Source organism: Lissotriton helveticus, chromosome 2_1 (assembly GCF_964261635.1).
Source record: "Lissotriton helveticus chromosome 2_1, aLisHel1.1, whole genome shotgun sequence".
Lineage (NCBI taxonomy): Eukaryota > Metazoa > Chordata > Amphibia > Caudata > Salamandridae > Lissotriton > Lissotriton helveticus.
Window position 1 is genome coordinate 1698291595 of NC_136059.1, and position 17553 is coordinate 1698309147.

Genomic DNA, 17553 nt, shown 5'->3' on the forward strand with positions numbered 1-17553 from the left:
GGGAGCATATTGTGGGTGAATATCCCTATACACCCTCCCCCGGTGCAGAAAATATATTGCGACATGGGATGGGGGAGAGCATTGGACCGTGACCAGGGGGACATCTCCCTTCCAAAAAACCCTGCATATGTGCAGTCCCTGGTGCCTAGTGTGCTTTTGTGCCCCCATCCAATTTCAAGGGGGCTAGAAAGACTGATGCCACAATTTTTGGGGTGGGGATATGGCCATGCCCATGGTGGGCATGCCCCCACACCTACATTTTCTTGTTTTAAAAAAATAAATCCCTGGCGTTTAGTAAGCTTTCTGCCTTGCAGGAGACAGATCCTGGGTATTTACCTCAACCAGCCTCCCGGGGGGCAGAAAGACTATTGCTGTCATTTTTGGGATGGGGCTAAATGGCCATGCTTGAAAAGGCAGCCCCTACTTTCTGTTTTTGTACTTTCCCTGATTTCAAGTGAGTTTTCACCCATGTTAGACTTGGCATCCTTAGGGTGGTCTTCCCGAACGTTTTGCTTTTTACCTCTAAGTTTTGCTGTATCTTTTTGGTGGTCTTGGGACTCTGAGCACTTTTACAACTGCTAATCAGTGCTAAAGTGCATGTGCTTTTTCCCTAAACGTGTGTAATTGGTGTATGCATGATTGACCTATTTAATTTACCTACAAGTCCCTTGTAAAGTGTAATACCATGTACCTGGGCCTGTGAGTTAAATACTACTAGTGGGTTGCAGCACTGATTGTGTCATCCACAGAAGTAGCCTTTCAATCAGGTCTGCCATTGCAGTGCCTGTGTATACAGTTCTATTGCCATTTTGACTTGGCATTCAAACTACTTGCCAAGCCTTAACCTCCCCTTTTATAACATATGTCTCCCCTAAGGTAGCCCCTTGGTAGCCTTACCAGGAGGTTGTTATGTAAGTAAAAGGTAGGGCATGTCCTGTCATTTTTTGCATGTCCTAGTAGTGATGAACAACTAAATTTGTTTATCACTGCTGTGATTTCTGCCCCTCTCATAGGTTACTAATAGAAATTCCCTTTTACCTGATTAAGTGGTAATTCCTGATCAGAGAGGAGTAGCTTGTTCATGTTTTATACCTTTGGATTGTTAATGATAAATCCTCTTTACTGGTGAAGTTGTATTTAACTCTACTGATTTAGAAATGGCTCTTTTAGAAAGTGATACCAAAGGGGATGATGGACGGAGCGCTTGAGCAAATCAAACACTCACCGCCAGTCAACTGGGGTATCGCTTTGTTCACCCTAAGTTGGCAGGATATGCCCAGACGTGGGTCCCTTGCTCACTTTGCCACTGGATTCAAGCCAGCCTGGCTGATGACGGCTGATTAGCCAGAATCCGGTCCTAGGATGCTTGTTTCCGGTCCAGGGAAGACATGGCTTGGCAGTTCGGGCTGGACTGTTCCCATGAGGCACAGGGTCAGACTGATTTGCATATGACCATATCTGAACTGGGGTAGTGGAGTGAGCTAAAGAATGATGATGGATTAAACCCAGATCAATTGACTGGGGGTGAGTGTTTGATTTGCTCAAACGCTCGGTCCATCATCCCCTTTGGTATCGCTTTATGCGCCCTAAGTTGGCAGGGTATGCCCAGACTGGGGTCCCTTGCTCACTTTGCCACTGGATTCAAGCTAACCAGGCTAATGACGGCTGATTAGCCAGAAACTGGTCCCAGGATGCTTGTTTCCGGTCCAGGGAAGACATGGCTTTGCAGTTCGGGCTGGACTGTTCCCATGAGGCACAGGTTCAAACTGATTTGCATATGGCCATGTCTGAACTGGGGTGGTGGAGTGAGCTAAAGAATGATGATGGATTAAACCCAGATCAGTTGACTGGGGGTGAGTGTTTGATTTGCTGAAACGCTCCGTTCATCATTCCCTTTGGTATCACTTTTAGAAAGTGGACATTTCTCTGCACTTGCTGCTGTATTTGCCTGGCAACTTGTCTCCAATACACGTCTGGGCCGGATAACAGCTACATTTGTGTATTCCCTCTATACAGCCACAACACAGGACACTCAACTGCATCTGCATTCTGATGTGTCTTCCTGGGCAGGACGGAATGGACTTAGCGGGAACTCACAATTCAATAGGTAGTGTCCTTACTTCCCACAAAGGGTTGATTACCCCCCATTTGTAGCCTGGCTAACAGGGCTGGGTTGAAAGGGATCCTTATGCACTTCAGACGGCTCCTTTGAAGTCATCCCCTACATCAAAGGCACTTTTGGGCACAAGTACTGGGGCTCTGCCCCCTTCAAGTCAGACACTTTTTGGACCTGTAACCAGATATCGCTGGCTCTTCATATGCACATTGCCAGAAGTACTGTTCTGCTGCCAGGAGGGACTGTGTTAGAAATGGGGGTCTCCAGTTGGCAGAGGTAGGTACTTTTGACCAAATAGGGACCCTTGCTTCTAGTCGGGGTACGGGGGATGCACACTTTAGATAACCCCTGCTCACCCCCTTGGTAGCTTGGCACGAGCAGACAGGCTTATCCCAAAGGCAATGTGTAAAGTATATGTACCAACACTCACAGTAACACAGTGAAAACACCACAAATGGACACCACACCAGTTTAGAAAAATAAAATGTCTTTATCTAAACTAAACTATACCAAAACGACAAAAATCCAACATACAGAAACTCGGTAGAATGTCTTTAAAAAGGATTGTTGCAAAAATAAACTTGTAGATGATAAATGGTACACTTTAGTCTCAAAGTACCTGAGCTGCGTAACGCAAAACAAAAAAAAGGGTGCTGAGAAGGTGATGCGTCAATTCTTCCTGTGCTCCGGTTCCGATGCGACAAGATGGCGCCTCGATGCATTGCGACAATCCGGTGCAATGCAACAAAATGGCATCTTCTGTTGCGATGTGACAATGTGGAGGCGATGTGTGCACACCCGACGGCCGTGCTGCAAACTCAGTGCTTTTCTGAGCCGCCACAGGCCCTGCGACATGCTTCTCCAGTGATGCAACGACCCCCTCGGTGATGGCGACACTCTTCTCCGGTGTTGCGGCAGCGATCAGTGGTGAGGCCCTTCCTCAGCGATGCGACGACCCTGCAACACACTTCTCCGGTGATGCGACGGCACCCTCTGTGGTGGCGGCATGCTTCTCCAGTAATGCGGCAGCAGCGACATGCTTCCTCGATGATGCAACAGCGGCTGCTGCAGCGGCGGCACGCTTCTCTCATTGCGTCGCGCTTCCAGCTCCCAACAGCAAAAAAAGGCCTCACACACAGGTACAGGCCCTCCTGGCAGACTGGAACTCCCAGCAAGGACGTTTAGGGAAGCTGGGGGTGAAGTCCTTTTGTGCCTGGTACTTCAGAAACAGGAGGCCAGCTCTTCTCAGGCCCTTGGAGACTTTTCTTCAGATGGACATAGCACACAGCAAAGTCCTTCTTCAAGCAGGGGACACAGCACACAGCAACGCCCCTTGGTCCTCTCCTCAGTAGAAACAGCAAACTGCAGGCCAACCTCAGACACACAGCAAGGGCAGTACTTCTCCTCAGTCTCTTCAGCTGCTCTTCTTTGGCAGGGATTCCTCTTGATCACAAAGTAGTCTAACTTTCAGGGGTTTCGGCTCTCATATTTATACCCCAAAAGTCTTTGTTCTCCATGTGTGAGGGATCCTGGACCCAGTCCAAACCAGTTCTGGGGCACTCTGCCAGTACACATCTTCTTCCTTCGTGTGTGTGGGTCAGGGCCATCAAACACACCGCAGGGGGTGGAGCCAACATTGTGGAAGGCAGACGCAGCCCTATTCAGGCCCAGGTGCTACTCCTCCACCACCCCAAATGCAAATAGGTCTATTCAGCCTAGTGCTGACTCACCCAGCCTCCTGGAGCCACCCCAGCCCCTGTCACTCTCAAACCAGACAGTCAATCCACAAACAGGCAGAGGCACACAGAAAGGCTGAATAAGAAAATAACCACTTTCTAACAGTGCTATTTTCAAACACAGTATTTAAAAAACATCTTTACTAAAAGATGTGTTAATGAATTCTGAGTTCAGGGATACCAGACACCAATTTTCTATCTTGCTCCTATGGGAAGATGTGCAGGTAAACATGTTACACAGCATTCCCCATTCTGTCATATGGGCAAGATAGCCTTTCAATAGTGAAAAAGGAAATTGGCAGTATTTCACTATCAGGACACGTTATCAACATTAGTACAAGTCCTACCTTTCACATATACTGCACCCTGCCCGGGGGGGTACCTTGGGCCTACCATAGGGGTGTCCAGTGTGTAAGAAAAGGGAAGGGTCAGGCCTGGCAAGTGTGTGCACTAGCCAGGTCAACATGGCAGTTAAACTGCGCACAGGCACTGCAGTGGCAGGCCTGAGACCTCTTTTCAGGGCTACTTATGTGGGTGGCACAATCAGTGCTTCAAGCCCACTAGTAGCATTTGAACTACCAGCCCTGGCACACTTAGTGCACTTTACTAGGGACCTACTGGTAAAACAAATATGCCAATCATGGATAACCAATCACAATAACAATTTACACAGAGAACATATGCACTTTAGCACTGATCAGAAGTGGTAAAGTGCCCAGAGTCATAAAGCCAACAACCCAGGTTAGGAAAAACAAAGGAGAAAGAAGCTAAAAGTTTGGGATAACCCTGCAAAAAGGGCCATTTCCAACAGACTGACACTCTGTTAACTGCTCTGCTGTGTAGACCTGCTGCTTGTTGAGCTGCAGGAGGCTTGCTGTGCTGGCCTGCTGCCTGCTACCTTCACAGGTGATCTCCAAGGGCTTGATCCCTGTTCTTGAAGTCTCATTACCTTCAAAGACTTCACTGCGCTGCCGTGGGATTCTGCCATTGCATGTCCAGCAAATACACTTTGCCTGTGCAGACTGTGCCTGATCACCTGTTTGCACCGTGCAGAACGGATGCATGCTTTTTCCACGCATGCCTTTACAACGCAGGTTTTACAAAGCAAGTCGTTACAACGACTTGCGTTGGGGGGCGCTGGATAGTGGAATAGTTTAATTTACTATTCCAACTCCAGTCCCCATGGATAGTAGGAAAGGTTTTGGATAGTAAATTAAACTATTCCCTATCCTACAGCGCCCTCCAGCGCAAGTCGTTGTAACGACTTGCGTTGTAATACCTGCGTTGAAAAGGTACTGGGTGGAAAACGTTTTGTTGTAAAGGATGTTTCCCGTGCAGAACCGGCACCTGGCCAGCAAAGAGATTTGGTGCCTTCCTGCTTTATCCAGAACATGTGAGTGCCTGATCGCCCGCTTATGCTGTGCAGAACTGGCACCTGGCCGGGAGAGAGATTGTGCACAGTCCTGCTTTACCCAGAACCAGTAAGTGCCTGATCGCCCGCTTGTGCTGTGCAGAACCAGTACCTGTCCTGGAGAGAGATCGGGTGCATTCCTGCTTTTCTCAGAGCTGAGCGAGTCCCAGCTTCATCTGGTGCCTCTGATCCGGAGCGTTTCCTAGCAATACTGTGCTCCACTCCTCCATAGGGAGACTGACACAGCGGCTTCGAGAACCACAATACCGTCGGCTCGCCTGGCTGGTTTTAGGTATCCAAAACAGATACTGTGCTATCTCAGATCCCAGCAGTTTGCCGCGCCTACTCTACTCCAAGGGCAGCCTTGATTCACTGACAAGGCTGTGGCTGGCGTCTTCACGCTCTTCTGCTTTCAATTAAGGCCCTGTACACCTGTCTGTGTGACCGGAGATGAATTATTGACCGCAAGTATTTACCGGCACTCGAGAACTCTGAAAGCACTGCATTCTTATGTGCTATTCTTAAATAGGCATTGTCGTTTTGACCTTATTGTGTTTAAAATATACCAAGCTATTTTTGTGGTGTATTCATTGTGTTGTTGTATGACTGTGTTGCACAAACACTTAACACATTGCCTCTTTAGGTAAGCCTGTCTGCTCTGCTCCAAGCTAGCAGAGGGTGAGCACAGGTTATATTACTTGTGGATATAGCTTATCTTGTATTAGGGTATCTTTCATACATTCACATGCTTGAATCATTCCCCGTCGTCAAGATGGGAGTCCCCTGTACATTTATAAGGGTGATGTCACATTAGACATAAAAGATAACAGGTCTAAGGCCTTATATTTATTAACATATCCAAGTCCTTATTTACAAAAAGGACCAAACTTAAGAGACCAACCAATCAGCTCACACCACCCTCTAGAAACTTCCTGGAAGGAGCTCCAGTCCCTCAGATTTTCTACCCCACGTCGTGCTAAGGGAGTCTCCACTGAGCTCTGCCCAGTTTTCTTATCTTATCTTCCAATTTTCCTTGTCTAAAGATTTGTTATTGGATTCATGGTACTTTTCATTTATAATTCCTTTGTCTGCGTGAAGTTCTCTAATTACCTATAAAAGGCCTTTTTAGGCCCTGTGGTACCTGCAGAAAAAAAAGACTACACATCGATGACCCTCATAAAGATGCCTTTACTGTCTTTATCCTGATCACAAACCAAAGAATTGCAAGGTATGTCATACTTTTTCTTCAAAGAGTTTGAAGGACCGTGGGGGGAAACTATTAATATGGCTGCAGATGCTTAAAGACTAAGAGGACCCTGTATCTCATGAGGTGAGTGAAGGTTCTTCAAGAACGTCCTCAAAGACGCCTTAAAGAAAACCTCAGGATGTCTCTCCAGGTCACTCCTCGCAGCAACCTCCAAAGAAGACCCACAAAATGTCTTCAGAGGCTACTAAGAAGCAAGATTTCCCTTCCAGGGCGTCTCCTTCCCTTCAGAGTTTGATTACTGCCCAAACAATCTTTTCAGAAATCATCTTCAGACTCCCCTACTCCTCCAGTGAAGGACAGCTCATCAACGGCAGTACCGACGACGATGACAAGAACTCGCCATACTGTCGTCGGAGTGACTTCGTCGATGAGTACCGTCACCACAGTCTCTGTCTTGGCAGCGCATGTTTTGTCGTTGTGGCGTCTTCGTCGATGAGTCAAGCTCCTTTGTCGTCGACGATAAGGATAGTCAAAAAGTCATTGTCGTTGACGAAGATGGCGACTACGACCAGTCCGACAACAAAGATGACGATGAGTGCTTCGTCAACGGTGTTGCCTGTGTCGACGACGAGTCTACCGTCGAAGAACCTCTCGTCGACGATTTCTCCTATTGCATCATCGATTGTCTTGACGACGAAAGTTCCATCGTCGACGACGGTATTGTCATCTAATCCAGTTACATCTGGGACATCAATATCAATGCCCGTCGACGGTTCCTCGACGATGGTATGTGTACCGACGATGACCTCGCCGACGACACCAAAATCCAAAGCAACAAAATTAATTTCCCAGCAAAATTTTCAAAAGGAGAGATCGGCACCCTCATTAACTTCTCCTAGTAAGGTTCAAGCCTTATTTCCAACTCATCTTTTGGATGACGATGATGACTCGGACGAAGACAGCTTGTTTGGGGCTGCACAAAGCCCCTCGGAGTTGAATGTCAAATACCAAGAAGACTCTGATGATGAAGATCAGTTCTATGATGAACATTTGTACTACCCTGACCAACGACGTCGACAACAATTGACAGAGATAGTTTGTCTTCTTTCCGCTCTGATAACTGATCTACAATTTAAGCTGTTGTACTACAAAAAGAGGTGCCCTACGTCCACACAGTCTCCTGCACCAGCGCTTTCTCCACCTCCTGTGGTGCAAGTTCAGTCTCCACCTCTTCCTATATCTCAAGTGCCTGTGAAGCTGCTTCCATCTACAGACGAAGTAGAAGAAGAGCATCTAGGAGAAGGGAAAATCCCGGATACACAATCACGTCCAGATGAATGGGACGAGTACATTATTACCTCCACCAGCGTCACTATCTATGCCTCAAGTAGACTCTCCTCCAGAGAATATTGGAGGATTTCATAATCTCTTGGAAAGAGCAGCCAGGCGTTTCAACCTTCTAGTGCCTACTCACCAACAAGAAAAATCGGTCAGGTCTATGCCCATTATCCACTATATTTGGGATCATGGCATTAAGATAATGAGAAACCCTGCCACAGTTCCTCCAGGCCTACCAAGGCTTGACAAAAAATACATAGCCCCTAACCACGCGCCTGCCTGTCTCATAGATCACCCCAGACCTGATTCAGTGATTGCCCAGGCGACACAATGCAGGTCAAAGAACCCTTCGGTTCCGCTATCAGCACCCCCAGATAAGGAGGGAAGGAGGCTAAACAATATCGGCAAACATTTTTTCACTATGTCGGTGTTGACAGTCAGAGCATCCAATTCCTTGGCGCTACTGGGGTGCTACAACAGACAGATGTGGTCAGACATCGCTCCTTAGCTCAACAATCTCCCAAATGACATCAAGGGGCAGGCAAGGAAAGTTTTACTGGAGGGCGAATGCTCCACGTCAGAGATTATTGACAGCACGATGGACATCGATTCTACTGATTTCTGTCAGCTAGCTTGAGCTGCGGTCCTAAGGCGCCGAGGATGGCTAAAGACTACAACATTTAGGCCTGAAGTCCAGACCAAGATTCTAGATATGCCTTAAGATGGACAGAACTATTCGGTGAGTATATCGAAGAAGCCCTTCAGGGAATCAAAAATCACACTGATACGGCCAAAGCTTAGGACACCCTCCAGTACAAAAGAACCCCTTTTCGTGGTGCACAGGGTAAAAGTCAGTCATCCTACAGGGGAGGTTACCAGCTGTATAGGTATCCTTCCTATACCTCCTCTAGCCAGCAATACAAATGCAGTTCGCTCTTAGACAACAGCCTGCGACTGCCTACAATAAATCTTCCTTTCAAGGGAAGGCTGGATGACAAAAAGATACTGCAAGTCGTCAATGACATCACACTTCTGCAGGCTGCAATTTCCTCACCTACCCCCAAAGTAGGAGGAAAAAATATCCCATATCTCCAAAACTGGAAGAAAATTACAATGGATCGCTGGGTCCTACAACTAGTACAATTCGACCATTACCTAGAATTTATACAGCCGCCTCCGCCAACACCTCCTCAACTTCTGTCTCACAAGCATTTGTGCCTGTAACAGTTGAAAATAACATTGATGATCCAAAAAGGAGCAATAGAGTGTGTTCCCTTTAATCAAATGGGAAAAGGATTCTATTCCTGTTTCTTTTTAATGCGCAAAGAAGAAAAACAAGTGGAGGCCAATTTTAGTTTTACAAAATCTAAACAAATTCCTCAACAAACAGTCATTCCTCATGGTCACCATTCAGGAAGTCTTGCAGCTTCTCAATGGGAACGACTACATGCTTTCTTTGGACCTCCAAGATGCCTATTTCCATATGCCTATTCACAAAAAGCACAAAAAACGTCTAAGGTTCGCTGTAGCCGGCAGGCATTATCAATTGCGAGTTTTACCTTTCGAACTCAGGTCAGCCCCATGCATTTTGACAAACTGCCTAGCCCCAGTAGCTGCATATCTCAGGCAACATCATCACCAGGTTTTCTTGTATCTTGTTGACTGGCTTGTCAGAGCTCCTCCTTTCAATGCCACAAAGAAGTCTTCCAAAGTCTGTTTACGGCTTTTCAATGAATTGGGTCTCACACTAAACCCAGAGAAATCAGTCCTACAGCCTTCTCGATGTCTAACGTTCCTGGAAGCTATCCTAGATACGGTTCTGAAAAGGGCCTATCCAACAGAGGAAAGACAACAAAACGTTCTGACGTTAGCAAGCTGCATACAAAGAAGATAGTCTCTGTTGGTGCACCTGTTCAAATCTCTGCTAGGCATGATGTGCTCTTGTATTCTTCTGTTTCCCCATTGCCGTCTACACATGCGTCCTCTTCAGAAAGCCTTGACCGCTCAGTGGGTTCAGGTATACGGGACCTTCAACAACATAATCCAAGTGACTCCACAAATGGTAGCCTCTCTAACTTGGTGGACTCAGCCTCACCATCTGTCTCAGGGCTTGGATTTCCTTCCACAAGCCTCTCCTCTGGACAGATGATTCTCTGGAAGATTGGAAGGCCTTCAAATCAGTGGCAAGTGGCCACTTTCTCAGCAGAATCTACGCTTAAATCATTTTGTAACTAAGAGCAGTCTTTCTAGCCCTTCAGGCTTTCCTACCCAGGATACAAAATTCTCTAGTGCTTGTCAGAAAGGACAATAATACGACACTATCTAAACAATCAAGGAGGAACTCGATCTCTCTCCCTCTCCCAAGAATCTCAACGAATTTGGAACTGGGCAATTCAACACAGAATCTTGTTGAGAGCGGGGTACGTTCCAGGAAAGTAAAATATAATAGCGAATACATTAAGCATGATTACAGACAACCTGCCATGAGTGGGAGTTGAACCAAGATATTCTCAACAGAATCTGCTCTCAGTGGAGTGAACTAATGATAGACCTGTTTGCCTCAAACAGCAACGCCAAATGCCAACACTTCACAAGCTGGCTTCCCCAACAGGGATCTCTGGTGAACGTGTGTTCAATAGCATGGTCCGGTGTATTTGCCTATGCTTTTCCACTGATTCCTCACCTTCCAAGGGTTCTAAAAAAGATGAAAGTGGAACCTTGTAAACTAATTCTAATAGCTCCAGTGTGGCCTCACCAAAATTGGTTCACAGACCTTCATCTCCAGTCCTTAGAGTCGCTGATGAATCGGGGACAAATTCAGCACCCAGATCCAGGCTCACTGAGATTATCGGCTTAGTTCCTGAGTTCCAGGAATTTCGAGACCTGAACATTCCTCAATAGTGCAGGGAGATTTTGTCTCATGCTAGAGCGGACAGTACTAACAGAACTTATTCTTTCAAATAGAAAATATTCTGTGTCTGGTGTGGGTCTGCTAAAGTGCATTCCCTCAAATCACCTCCGGAGGAAGTCTTGCCATATCTCCTCCATCTGTCGAATTCAGGTCTGGCTCATACTTCGATCAAAGTTCACTTGTCTGCAATCTCCCTTTTTCAAAGATCTTACAAAGGTTCTTCCTTGTGGTCAAACAGACTGATAAAACAGTTTCTTAAAGGTCTATTCAGAACTTTTCCTCCTGTAAAATCTCCCCCTCCAACATGGCAACTCAACATGGTACTTGCTCAACTTATGAAGCACCCGTTTGAGCCGATACATAGCGGTGACTCAAAATTCCTTTAATTGAAAACTGCTCTTCTTCTAGCTCTTGCTTCACCAAGAAGAGTTAGTGAACTTCAAGCTTTCACAATACAAGTACCATTTATTCAAAATAAGAATGACAGAGTGATCCTTTGTACCAGCCCAAAATGTATACCTAAATTCCCATCGGACTTTCATCTTAAAATCCTTCTTTCCAAATCCACAAACGTCAGCTCAACGAGCCTTGCATTTTTTGGACTTTAAGCGCTGCCTTAAATTTTATCTAGACAGAACAAAATCCTTCCTCAAGTCTAATCAGCTTTTTGTAGATTACAGATTACCCAGAAAAGGTTTTCCCTTAACGAAACAGAGCATATCTAGATGGATCTCTAGTGTTATTCTCTCCTGTCACCAGCAAGCTGGTCAACCTCTACAATTGAAAGTTTGTGCCCATTCCACTAGGGCAGTATCTACATCTATGGCGTTGTTTGCTGGTGTGCCCCTCTCAGACTTTTGTAGAGCAGCAACCTGGAGAACGCAGCATACATTCACTAAGCCTTACTGCTTGGATTCCGAATTGATGAAGGAATGTTGCGTTGGGACAGGTGATGCTAAGACATCTATTTCAATAAAGGTGAGCCTTCCTTCCATCCCACCAACCTTTCTAATGCACATTTCTCTATTCTGTTCTCTTCGTTTTGCCAATATTGGAAACTATGCATTTGCTATTTCATATTTATATGCATATTTAAATGATCTGTATGTATGCTTTTATATTTCATTCTCAAGAAATAGTTGTTGACTATTCGTATATGTTTGGCTTATGTATATGATGAAATGTGCTCATTCCTGCTTTTTATTCATTCAAGCCTGCGACTATGAAAGATACCCTAAAACTAGGCGTGGCCGGAATTTGCGTAATAAATCTCCGCTAACACGCAGAAATTCCGCAAACACGCGGAGTTGCTGGTTTGCGATGCTTTTTTCCTGTTCGCAAATGCGGTTTGCGTGCTTGGGAGGAAATATCTCGCGAACACGCATTTTGAGAATGCGAACAAGCAAAAAATTCCACGAATGCGCGGATCGCAGAATTTTGGGCAATTTTGCGTTCTCTGCGGAACGCGAAATTACCCAAATTCTGCGAGCGGAACGGAATTTACCGCCCAGGCCTACCTAATACTGGATAAGAAATTAGTTACTTACCTGTAACTGCAGTTATCCAGGATTGGTATCTTTCATAGATTCACATGCGACCCGCCCGCCTCCCTTGGATGGGCTCACTTAGTACTCTTAGTAGTACCTCTGGTCATACACAGTGCCTATGAAAATCTGCGGGATGGGAGCTCCTTCAAGGAAGGTTCTAGAGGGTGGTGTCAGCTGACTGGTTGTTCTCTTAAGTTTGGTACTTTTTCAAATAAGGACTGGTGTTGGCCATTGGCCGACATGCACTAGGGAGGTAAGGTGGGCTACGTAAGAGATTAAAATGCATTAATGAACTAAAACCTTGTGATGAAGAGAATAGAGGGAACGCAGAGACAAATAGTCTTTGGAGGTATAACTATGTCTTAACGTGTTTGAGTACAAAATGAGTTACACATGAAGCAAAATGTCCACGCTCAGCTCCGGAGAGCATCTCTGGGAAAAATAATGTCATGACCATTTACTTAGTAGTTCAAGGGGAGTATAGAATCATTTAGCAAAAACATCGTTCCTTATGAAGAAGTGTGTGATACTGGCAAATAGTGCTCCAGGATCATACTCTAGAAGGCCATAATCTACAGGAGAGGGTGGTACACGTCGGGTGAAATCTGCTACGTTGTATGCTTTGTTTCTCTTTAGCACTTCATCCCAGTCGCGGATGCAGATAACATGAATGTTAAGTCTTTTGCACATGTAATTCTTCAGTTGCTTCCCGACAAAGTTGTTTGATGGACTCTAGCCCATAGAAATGAGAAGAAGTATTAAAGGCTTACTATGCCTGCACACGTTGTTTGGCCACAGGAAGAAAGGCACAACTCTGAATCTCAACTTGATTTTGGTGTACCTGGGGACCTATTTGTTCTCTCAACAACCATATCACCTTTATAATTTTATGGCAATATAATTATGGTTTCTTATCTGCATTTATTTAGCGCATGAATGTCAGGCGTCTTGTTGCTGTATATATTACATATAAGTAACACATATAACAGAAGTTTTTTTATTTTTTTTATTTGAGAAAGTACATAATATTTCACAAGTAATAAAAGATCGAGCTGCTAACTAGTGGGTAAAGATGTAAGTCTTCTAAACGTTATCACAAAATGCTCTGCCTGTAGTCACTGGATTCGCTTTATCACCATAAGTGAAAGTTCTAATTTTGGATGTTGCGGCAGAAACCGATGTGAATAGTTTAGTGCAAGGGTTTGGACATGCCACCTGAACGTGCCTTCTCATAGGTCCGGCATGTTGACATAGACATCCTTCTAGATGATAGTCGTGATTTTTAAGTAATTCTGTTTCAAATGGAAAGCCAAAGTAGGGCTCTTAGAAATGGCATAATGTGATCACATCTGAATAAGCTAGTGATTAGCGCACCAACAGCATTCTATACCGATTGAAAAGCTGCCAGTGTTTTATCCGGGCAGCCAGATGTACAGCATTTCTTTAGTGTAACTGCACCTGCGCCAGGGCACTGATCTCTGCATTATGCCCTTGAGGAAACACTTGCTTCGAGTTATTCAATTGAAGAAAGCGAGTATTAGCAACTCTGGAAATCTTGATATTAGGGATAAATCAGATTGCAACAGTTTGCCAATATTACAAACGGAATTGGCAGGTTATAGAGGAGGACCTATTATATTCGACCAGGTAAATCTATTTAGCTTCATTTTAGCTTCATCTCCTGTTATGAAGAGTAGCTCGGTTTTTGTTGTATTGAGCTTCGAGGAATTTTTCAACAGCCACCAGTGTGTTAGGATGAGGCAGGCGACTGAGACAGCTTGGACCTGGTTTGCTCCAGCACTTGTGTAGTAGCATTTAGGTCAGGTGTTTCCACCAGTAGCTTGCAGACACCTTCAGTGTGGCTTGCATTCTTGAGTTCATTTTTAAATAAGCACAGGGTCATGTTTTCCTTTTAATGTTAATGGAAGGTTGTTTTCATTTTCAATTATTATAAGGCTGCAGATATCGGGGCCTGATAATGAACCGTGCTTAGTCAGATTTATATCCCAGGCTGGGGCACAGAGGTGAAGAACTAAAGCACTGAGTTATTTAGCTCTTAAATGAAATTCCTTGTTAACTCAGTATTGGAGCATGAAAACACAATGATGTTTCTGAATGCTTTTAAATAGGAGGAAAAAAAATGAAGAATTAACTTAATTATTAAGTTAGCTCTTCAATTAATTTTTCTTGCATTTGAATGTATTTAATTTACAGAATGCAGGCCTCTTACTCTTAGTGGGTGATAGACACAGGGTCATATTTATAACTTAAATATACAATCGTTTTTGTTTTTTTTTAATGGGAGAAATTTAAAGTGAAGAAAATTATTTTTGGGAAACATTTAATCTTATTGTTCTTCTCCACTTTCAGTTAAGCCAGTTATGTCTTAATGTTATATGAAAAAAGAACAATGTCATACATTCACCCCAGTAGAGATCGGGGCCTAAATCCATAGTTTTTTTGCTCACCATGCCATTCCAGTTTGGACTCAGCCATATGCAAATCAGTCTTGATCCTGCGCCCAATGGGAACAGTCCAGCCCGAACTGCCAGGCCAAGTCCTCTCTGGACCGGAAACAAGCATCCTGGAACCGGTTTCAGGGTACCACCCCTCATCAACCAGACTAGCTTAATTCCAGTGAGCAAACCAAAAGAATGATGGATTAAACCCAGATCCTTGTGACTTGAGGTGAATGTTTGCATTGTCCAGCATTCCGTCCATCAATTATTTACCTTGCACTCGCTGCATCGCAGAGGTTGCCGAAGCAGCGAGCACAAGGTAAATAGTGTTATTTATATACTTACTTACTTTACTCGTGGAAGTCGTATGTCCAACTCCACTACCCCCACCCTGCCCCTACCGCCCACCACCCCGCACCACTCCCACTGCAAGCCACCACTGTACGTAGGAGAACCCTTTTCTCAGCTTGAGGAAACATTTTTCACCAAACCCAATACTAGTGGTTAACTCTTTCACACTATTGTGAGAACTGTAACAGATGGAATTTCGTATTCCATACATTAAGCAAAGATTGTGGTATGCATTACATAATATTTCATCTTTGCTTTTTGATATATGCAGTTAGCATTCAGTAGCACCCATCGCTTATAAATGGCACTCATCACTGTTGTGCAGTCCCTGTTAGGAATATATTATCCAGTCTTTCTAATGTTTCTTTTATCTTTTTTGGTAGGTTGTGATGATGTTAACCGGATCTGCGGTTTCCCCATTTGCTCCCTTTGAGGCTGTGCTTAGTTTGTCTCTGTTTCATTGGCAGCAAGTTCCACAGGAAACGACATGTGATATCAATACGACATCTAATGGCACAAGCCCAACTTGCAAAGACTTGTCAGAAAACGGTGATTTCAGCAACCACCCAACTACTTCTACCAATGCAGAATGCCTTGAGACCACCAGGAAAAGGATAACAGCGAAAGCAGAATAACATTTACTGTCAAATACGATAAAGACATTTACAATTATTGTATATTGCTACTCACATCTTGTGAGTACCACACTTTTGGAATGGTGTTTTTCAAATGATGTAAAACGAGAGATTGCATTCCTGGAAATATTTGTTGGAAGGAGGATGAGGAACAGGAATTTATTTTTCAATGCATGTTCATTCAGTTATAATGAACCATTTGTAACCTTGAAAGTAGCCGTTTTCCCCGTCTTTAGCAAAAAAAAAGTTTGGTTATGCATTAATATCAGCTCTCTACTTCCTGACCACTAAGGTATAGAAAACGCGAAACTGAAACAATTTTTTGTCCGCGACATTTATCAAATTGTGACTACAACATGAACCTTATAGCAATGTGGTCGACATTCCACTATGTGTAAAACTAAAAAAACTATCTGGGTACACTGTCAAGCTCAGTGTAGCACACACTTCAAGTCATTTACCACAGGCACTTAATTTTAGCAGTGGAACCCCCTTCATGTATTCCATCTCCAGCAGTATGTTTTTATGTTACGTTCCAACAAGTACGTTTTAACTTTCTGTGAGTGAATACAATATTTCCTGGCTTTATTGAAAGTTAGTGACCAAAAGAAGCTGTAGTAAGTCATTGAAAGGATAATGTTCATGCATTTTTGTTGTAACTGTTGTGGTGTTTGAAATGTACATCATGTTATGATTATACTTTGAATAGGGTTATGTGTTTAAAATGTACATATGCATTTGTGTGTGTATATAGTGGTGTGCGTTTCCACACAGGGTGAAATTGCGAGGAATATTATATTTTAAGATTTTAAAAGAGATTTTATTCTGATAAGTCTACCAGAGTTCTATAATATTTATGAAAGTGAGATAATTTGTTTATTTTATTGGAATGCAACCTTTAATTAAATCATTCCATAATACATTTAAACATGCGGTTGTGTTTTTATTTCCTCAGCTATTTATTAGTGACCAATTTTGATACCTAACGTCCCAAACGAATTACCTACGCATACCTCTTTTAAATTGTTTTGTCTATGCTTGTTTTATGGAAGGCATAGTGACATTGGGCCTACTTTATAGTTTTAAGACGGGTTACAGCGTCACAAACGTGACCGATAGCCCATCAGCCTTATTACAAGTTTATTATATGAAAAACAGTTATTGCCATGCATATCCTTTCACTCTCCATGTACCCCAGCAATATATTCACATATTTCTTATTACAAAATCCTCTCCCCTTATAGTCCGAGAAAGTAAACACATCTTTCTATGGTAAAAGAATAAGCAGAAATGTGTGGGAAGACATAGACTGCCACTTGCCCTTTGTGTTTGAATGAGAAGCAATTGTGACTAGTTAAAAAAGCAAAGGCGCCTTTGTTGCTCTTTCACATTCTGAACTCCAGCATGGCAATTTTGGGGGTGCTGCAGCGCCTCCCACCGCCCTACTTCCAAGCCCTCAATTTCCAAATGTAGTGCAACATTCTGAAGACTTTCCTCTGCAAGGTGGGTGTGCACATTTGCAGTTGTTGCAGTATAAACTCATGACTACAAGTACCAGGATGCAACAGAGTAGCTAGGATGTGATGCACTGTTCAAATATGACATAAGCGCCTTATGATCTTTGCCTCTAGTGAGAAGTCTGTGTGTCACATGTAAACTGGCAGTGTGTCTATGCAGAAAACAGGCTGAAGTTATGCCGTAGTATGTTATCAGCAGGCTGGCAGTGTGCCTAGACACCAGATGCAGCCTTTACAACAAAGACTACAAGTACCAGAATGCTCTAGTACAACGAAAACACCCGCATGGACATTTTGTCTTCCTGCCATCGGTCAGCAGGAGGAG

At 44.1% G+C, this 17553-nt stretch overlaps 1 protein-coding gene across 1 annotated transcript in view; it reads left to right on the plus strand.

Annotated features, from left to right (window-relative positions):
- Positions 1–16639, plus strand: part of TMEM38B (transmembrane protein 38B) — a 376766-nt gene extending 360127 nt beyond the window's left edge. Inside the window, exon 6 of the mRNA XM_078676654.1 lies at positions 15460–16639. Within this exon, the coding sequence (XP_078532780.1) occupies positions 15460–15711 (252 nt within the window). The 3' untranslated portion in view covers positions 15712–16639. The remainder of the gene's footprint in view (positions 1–15459) is intronic.
- Positions 16640–17553: the final 914 nt, after the last annotated feature.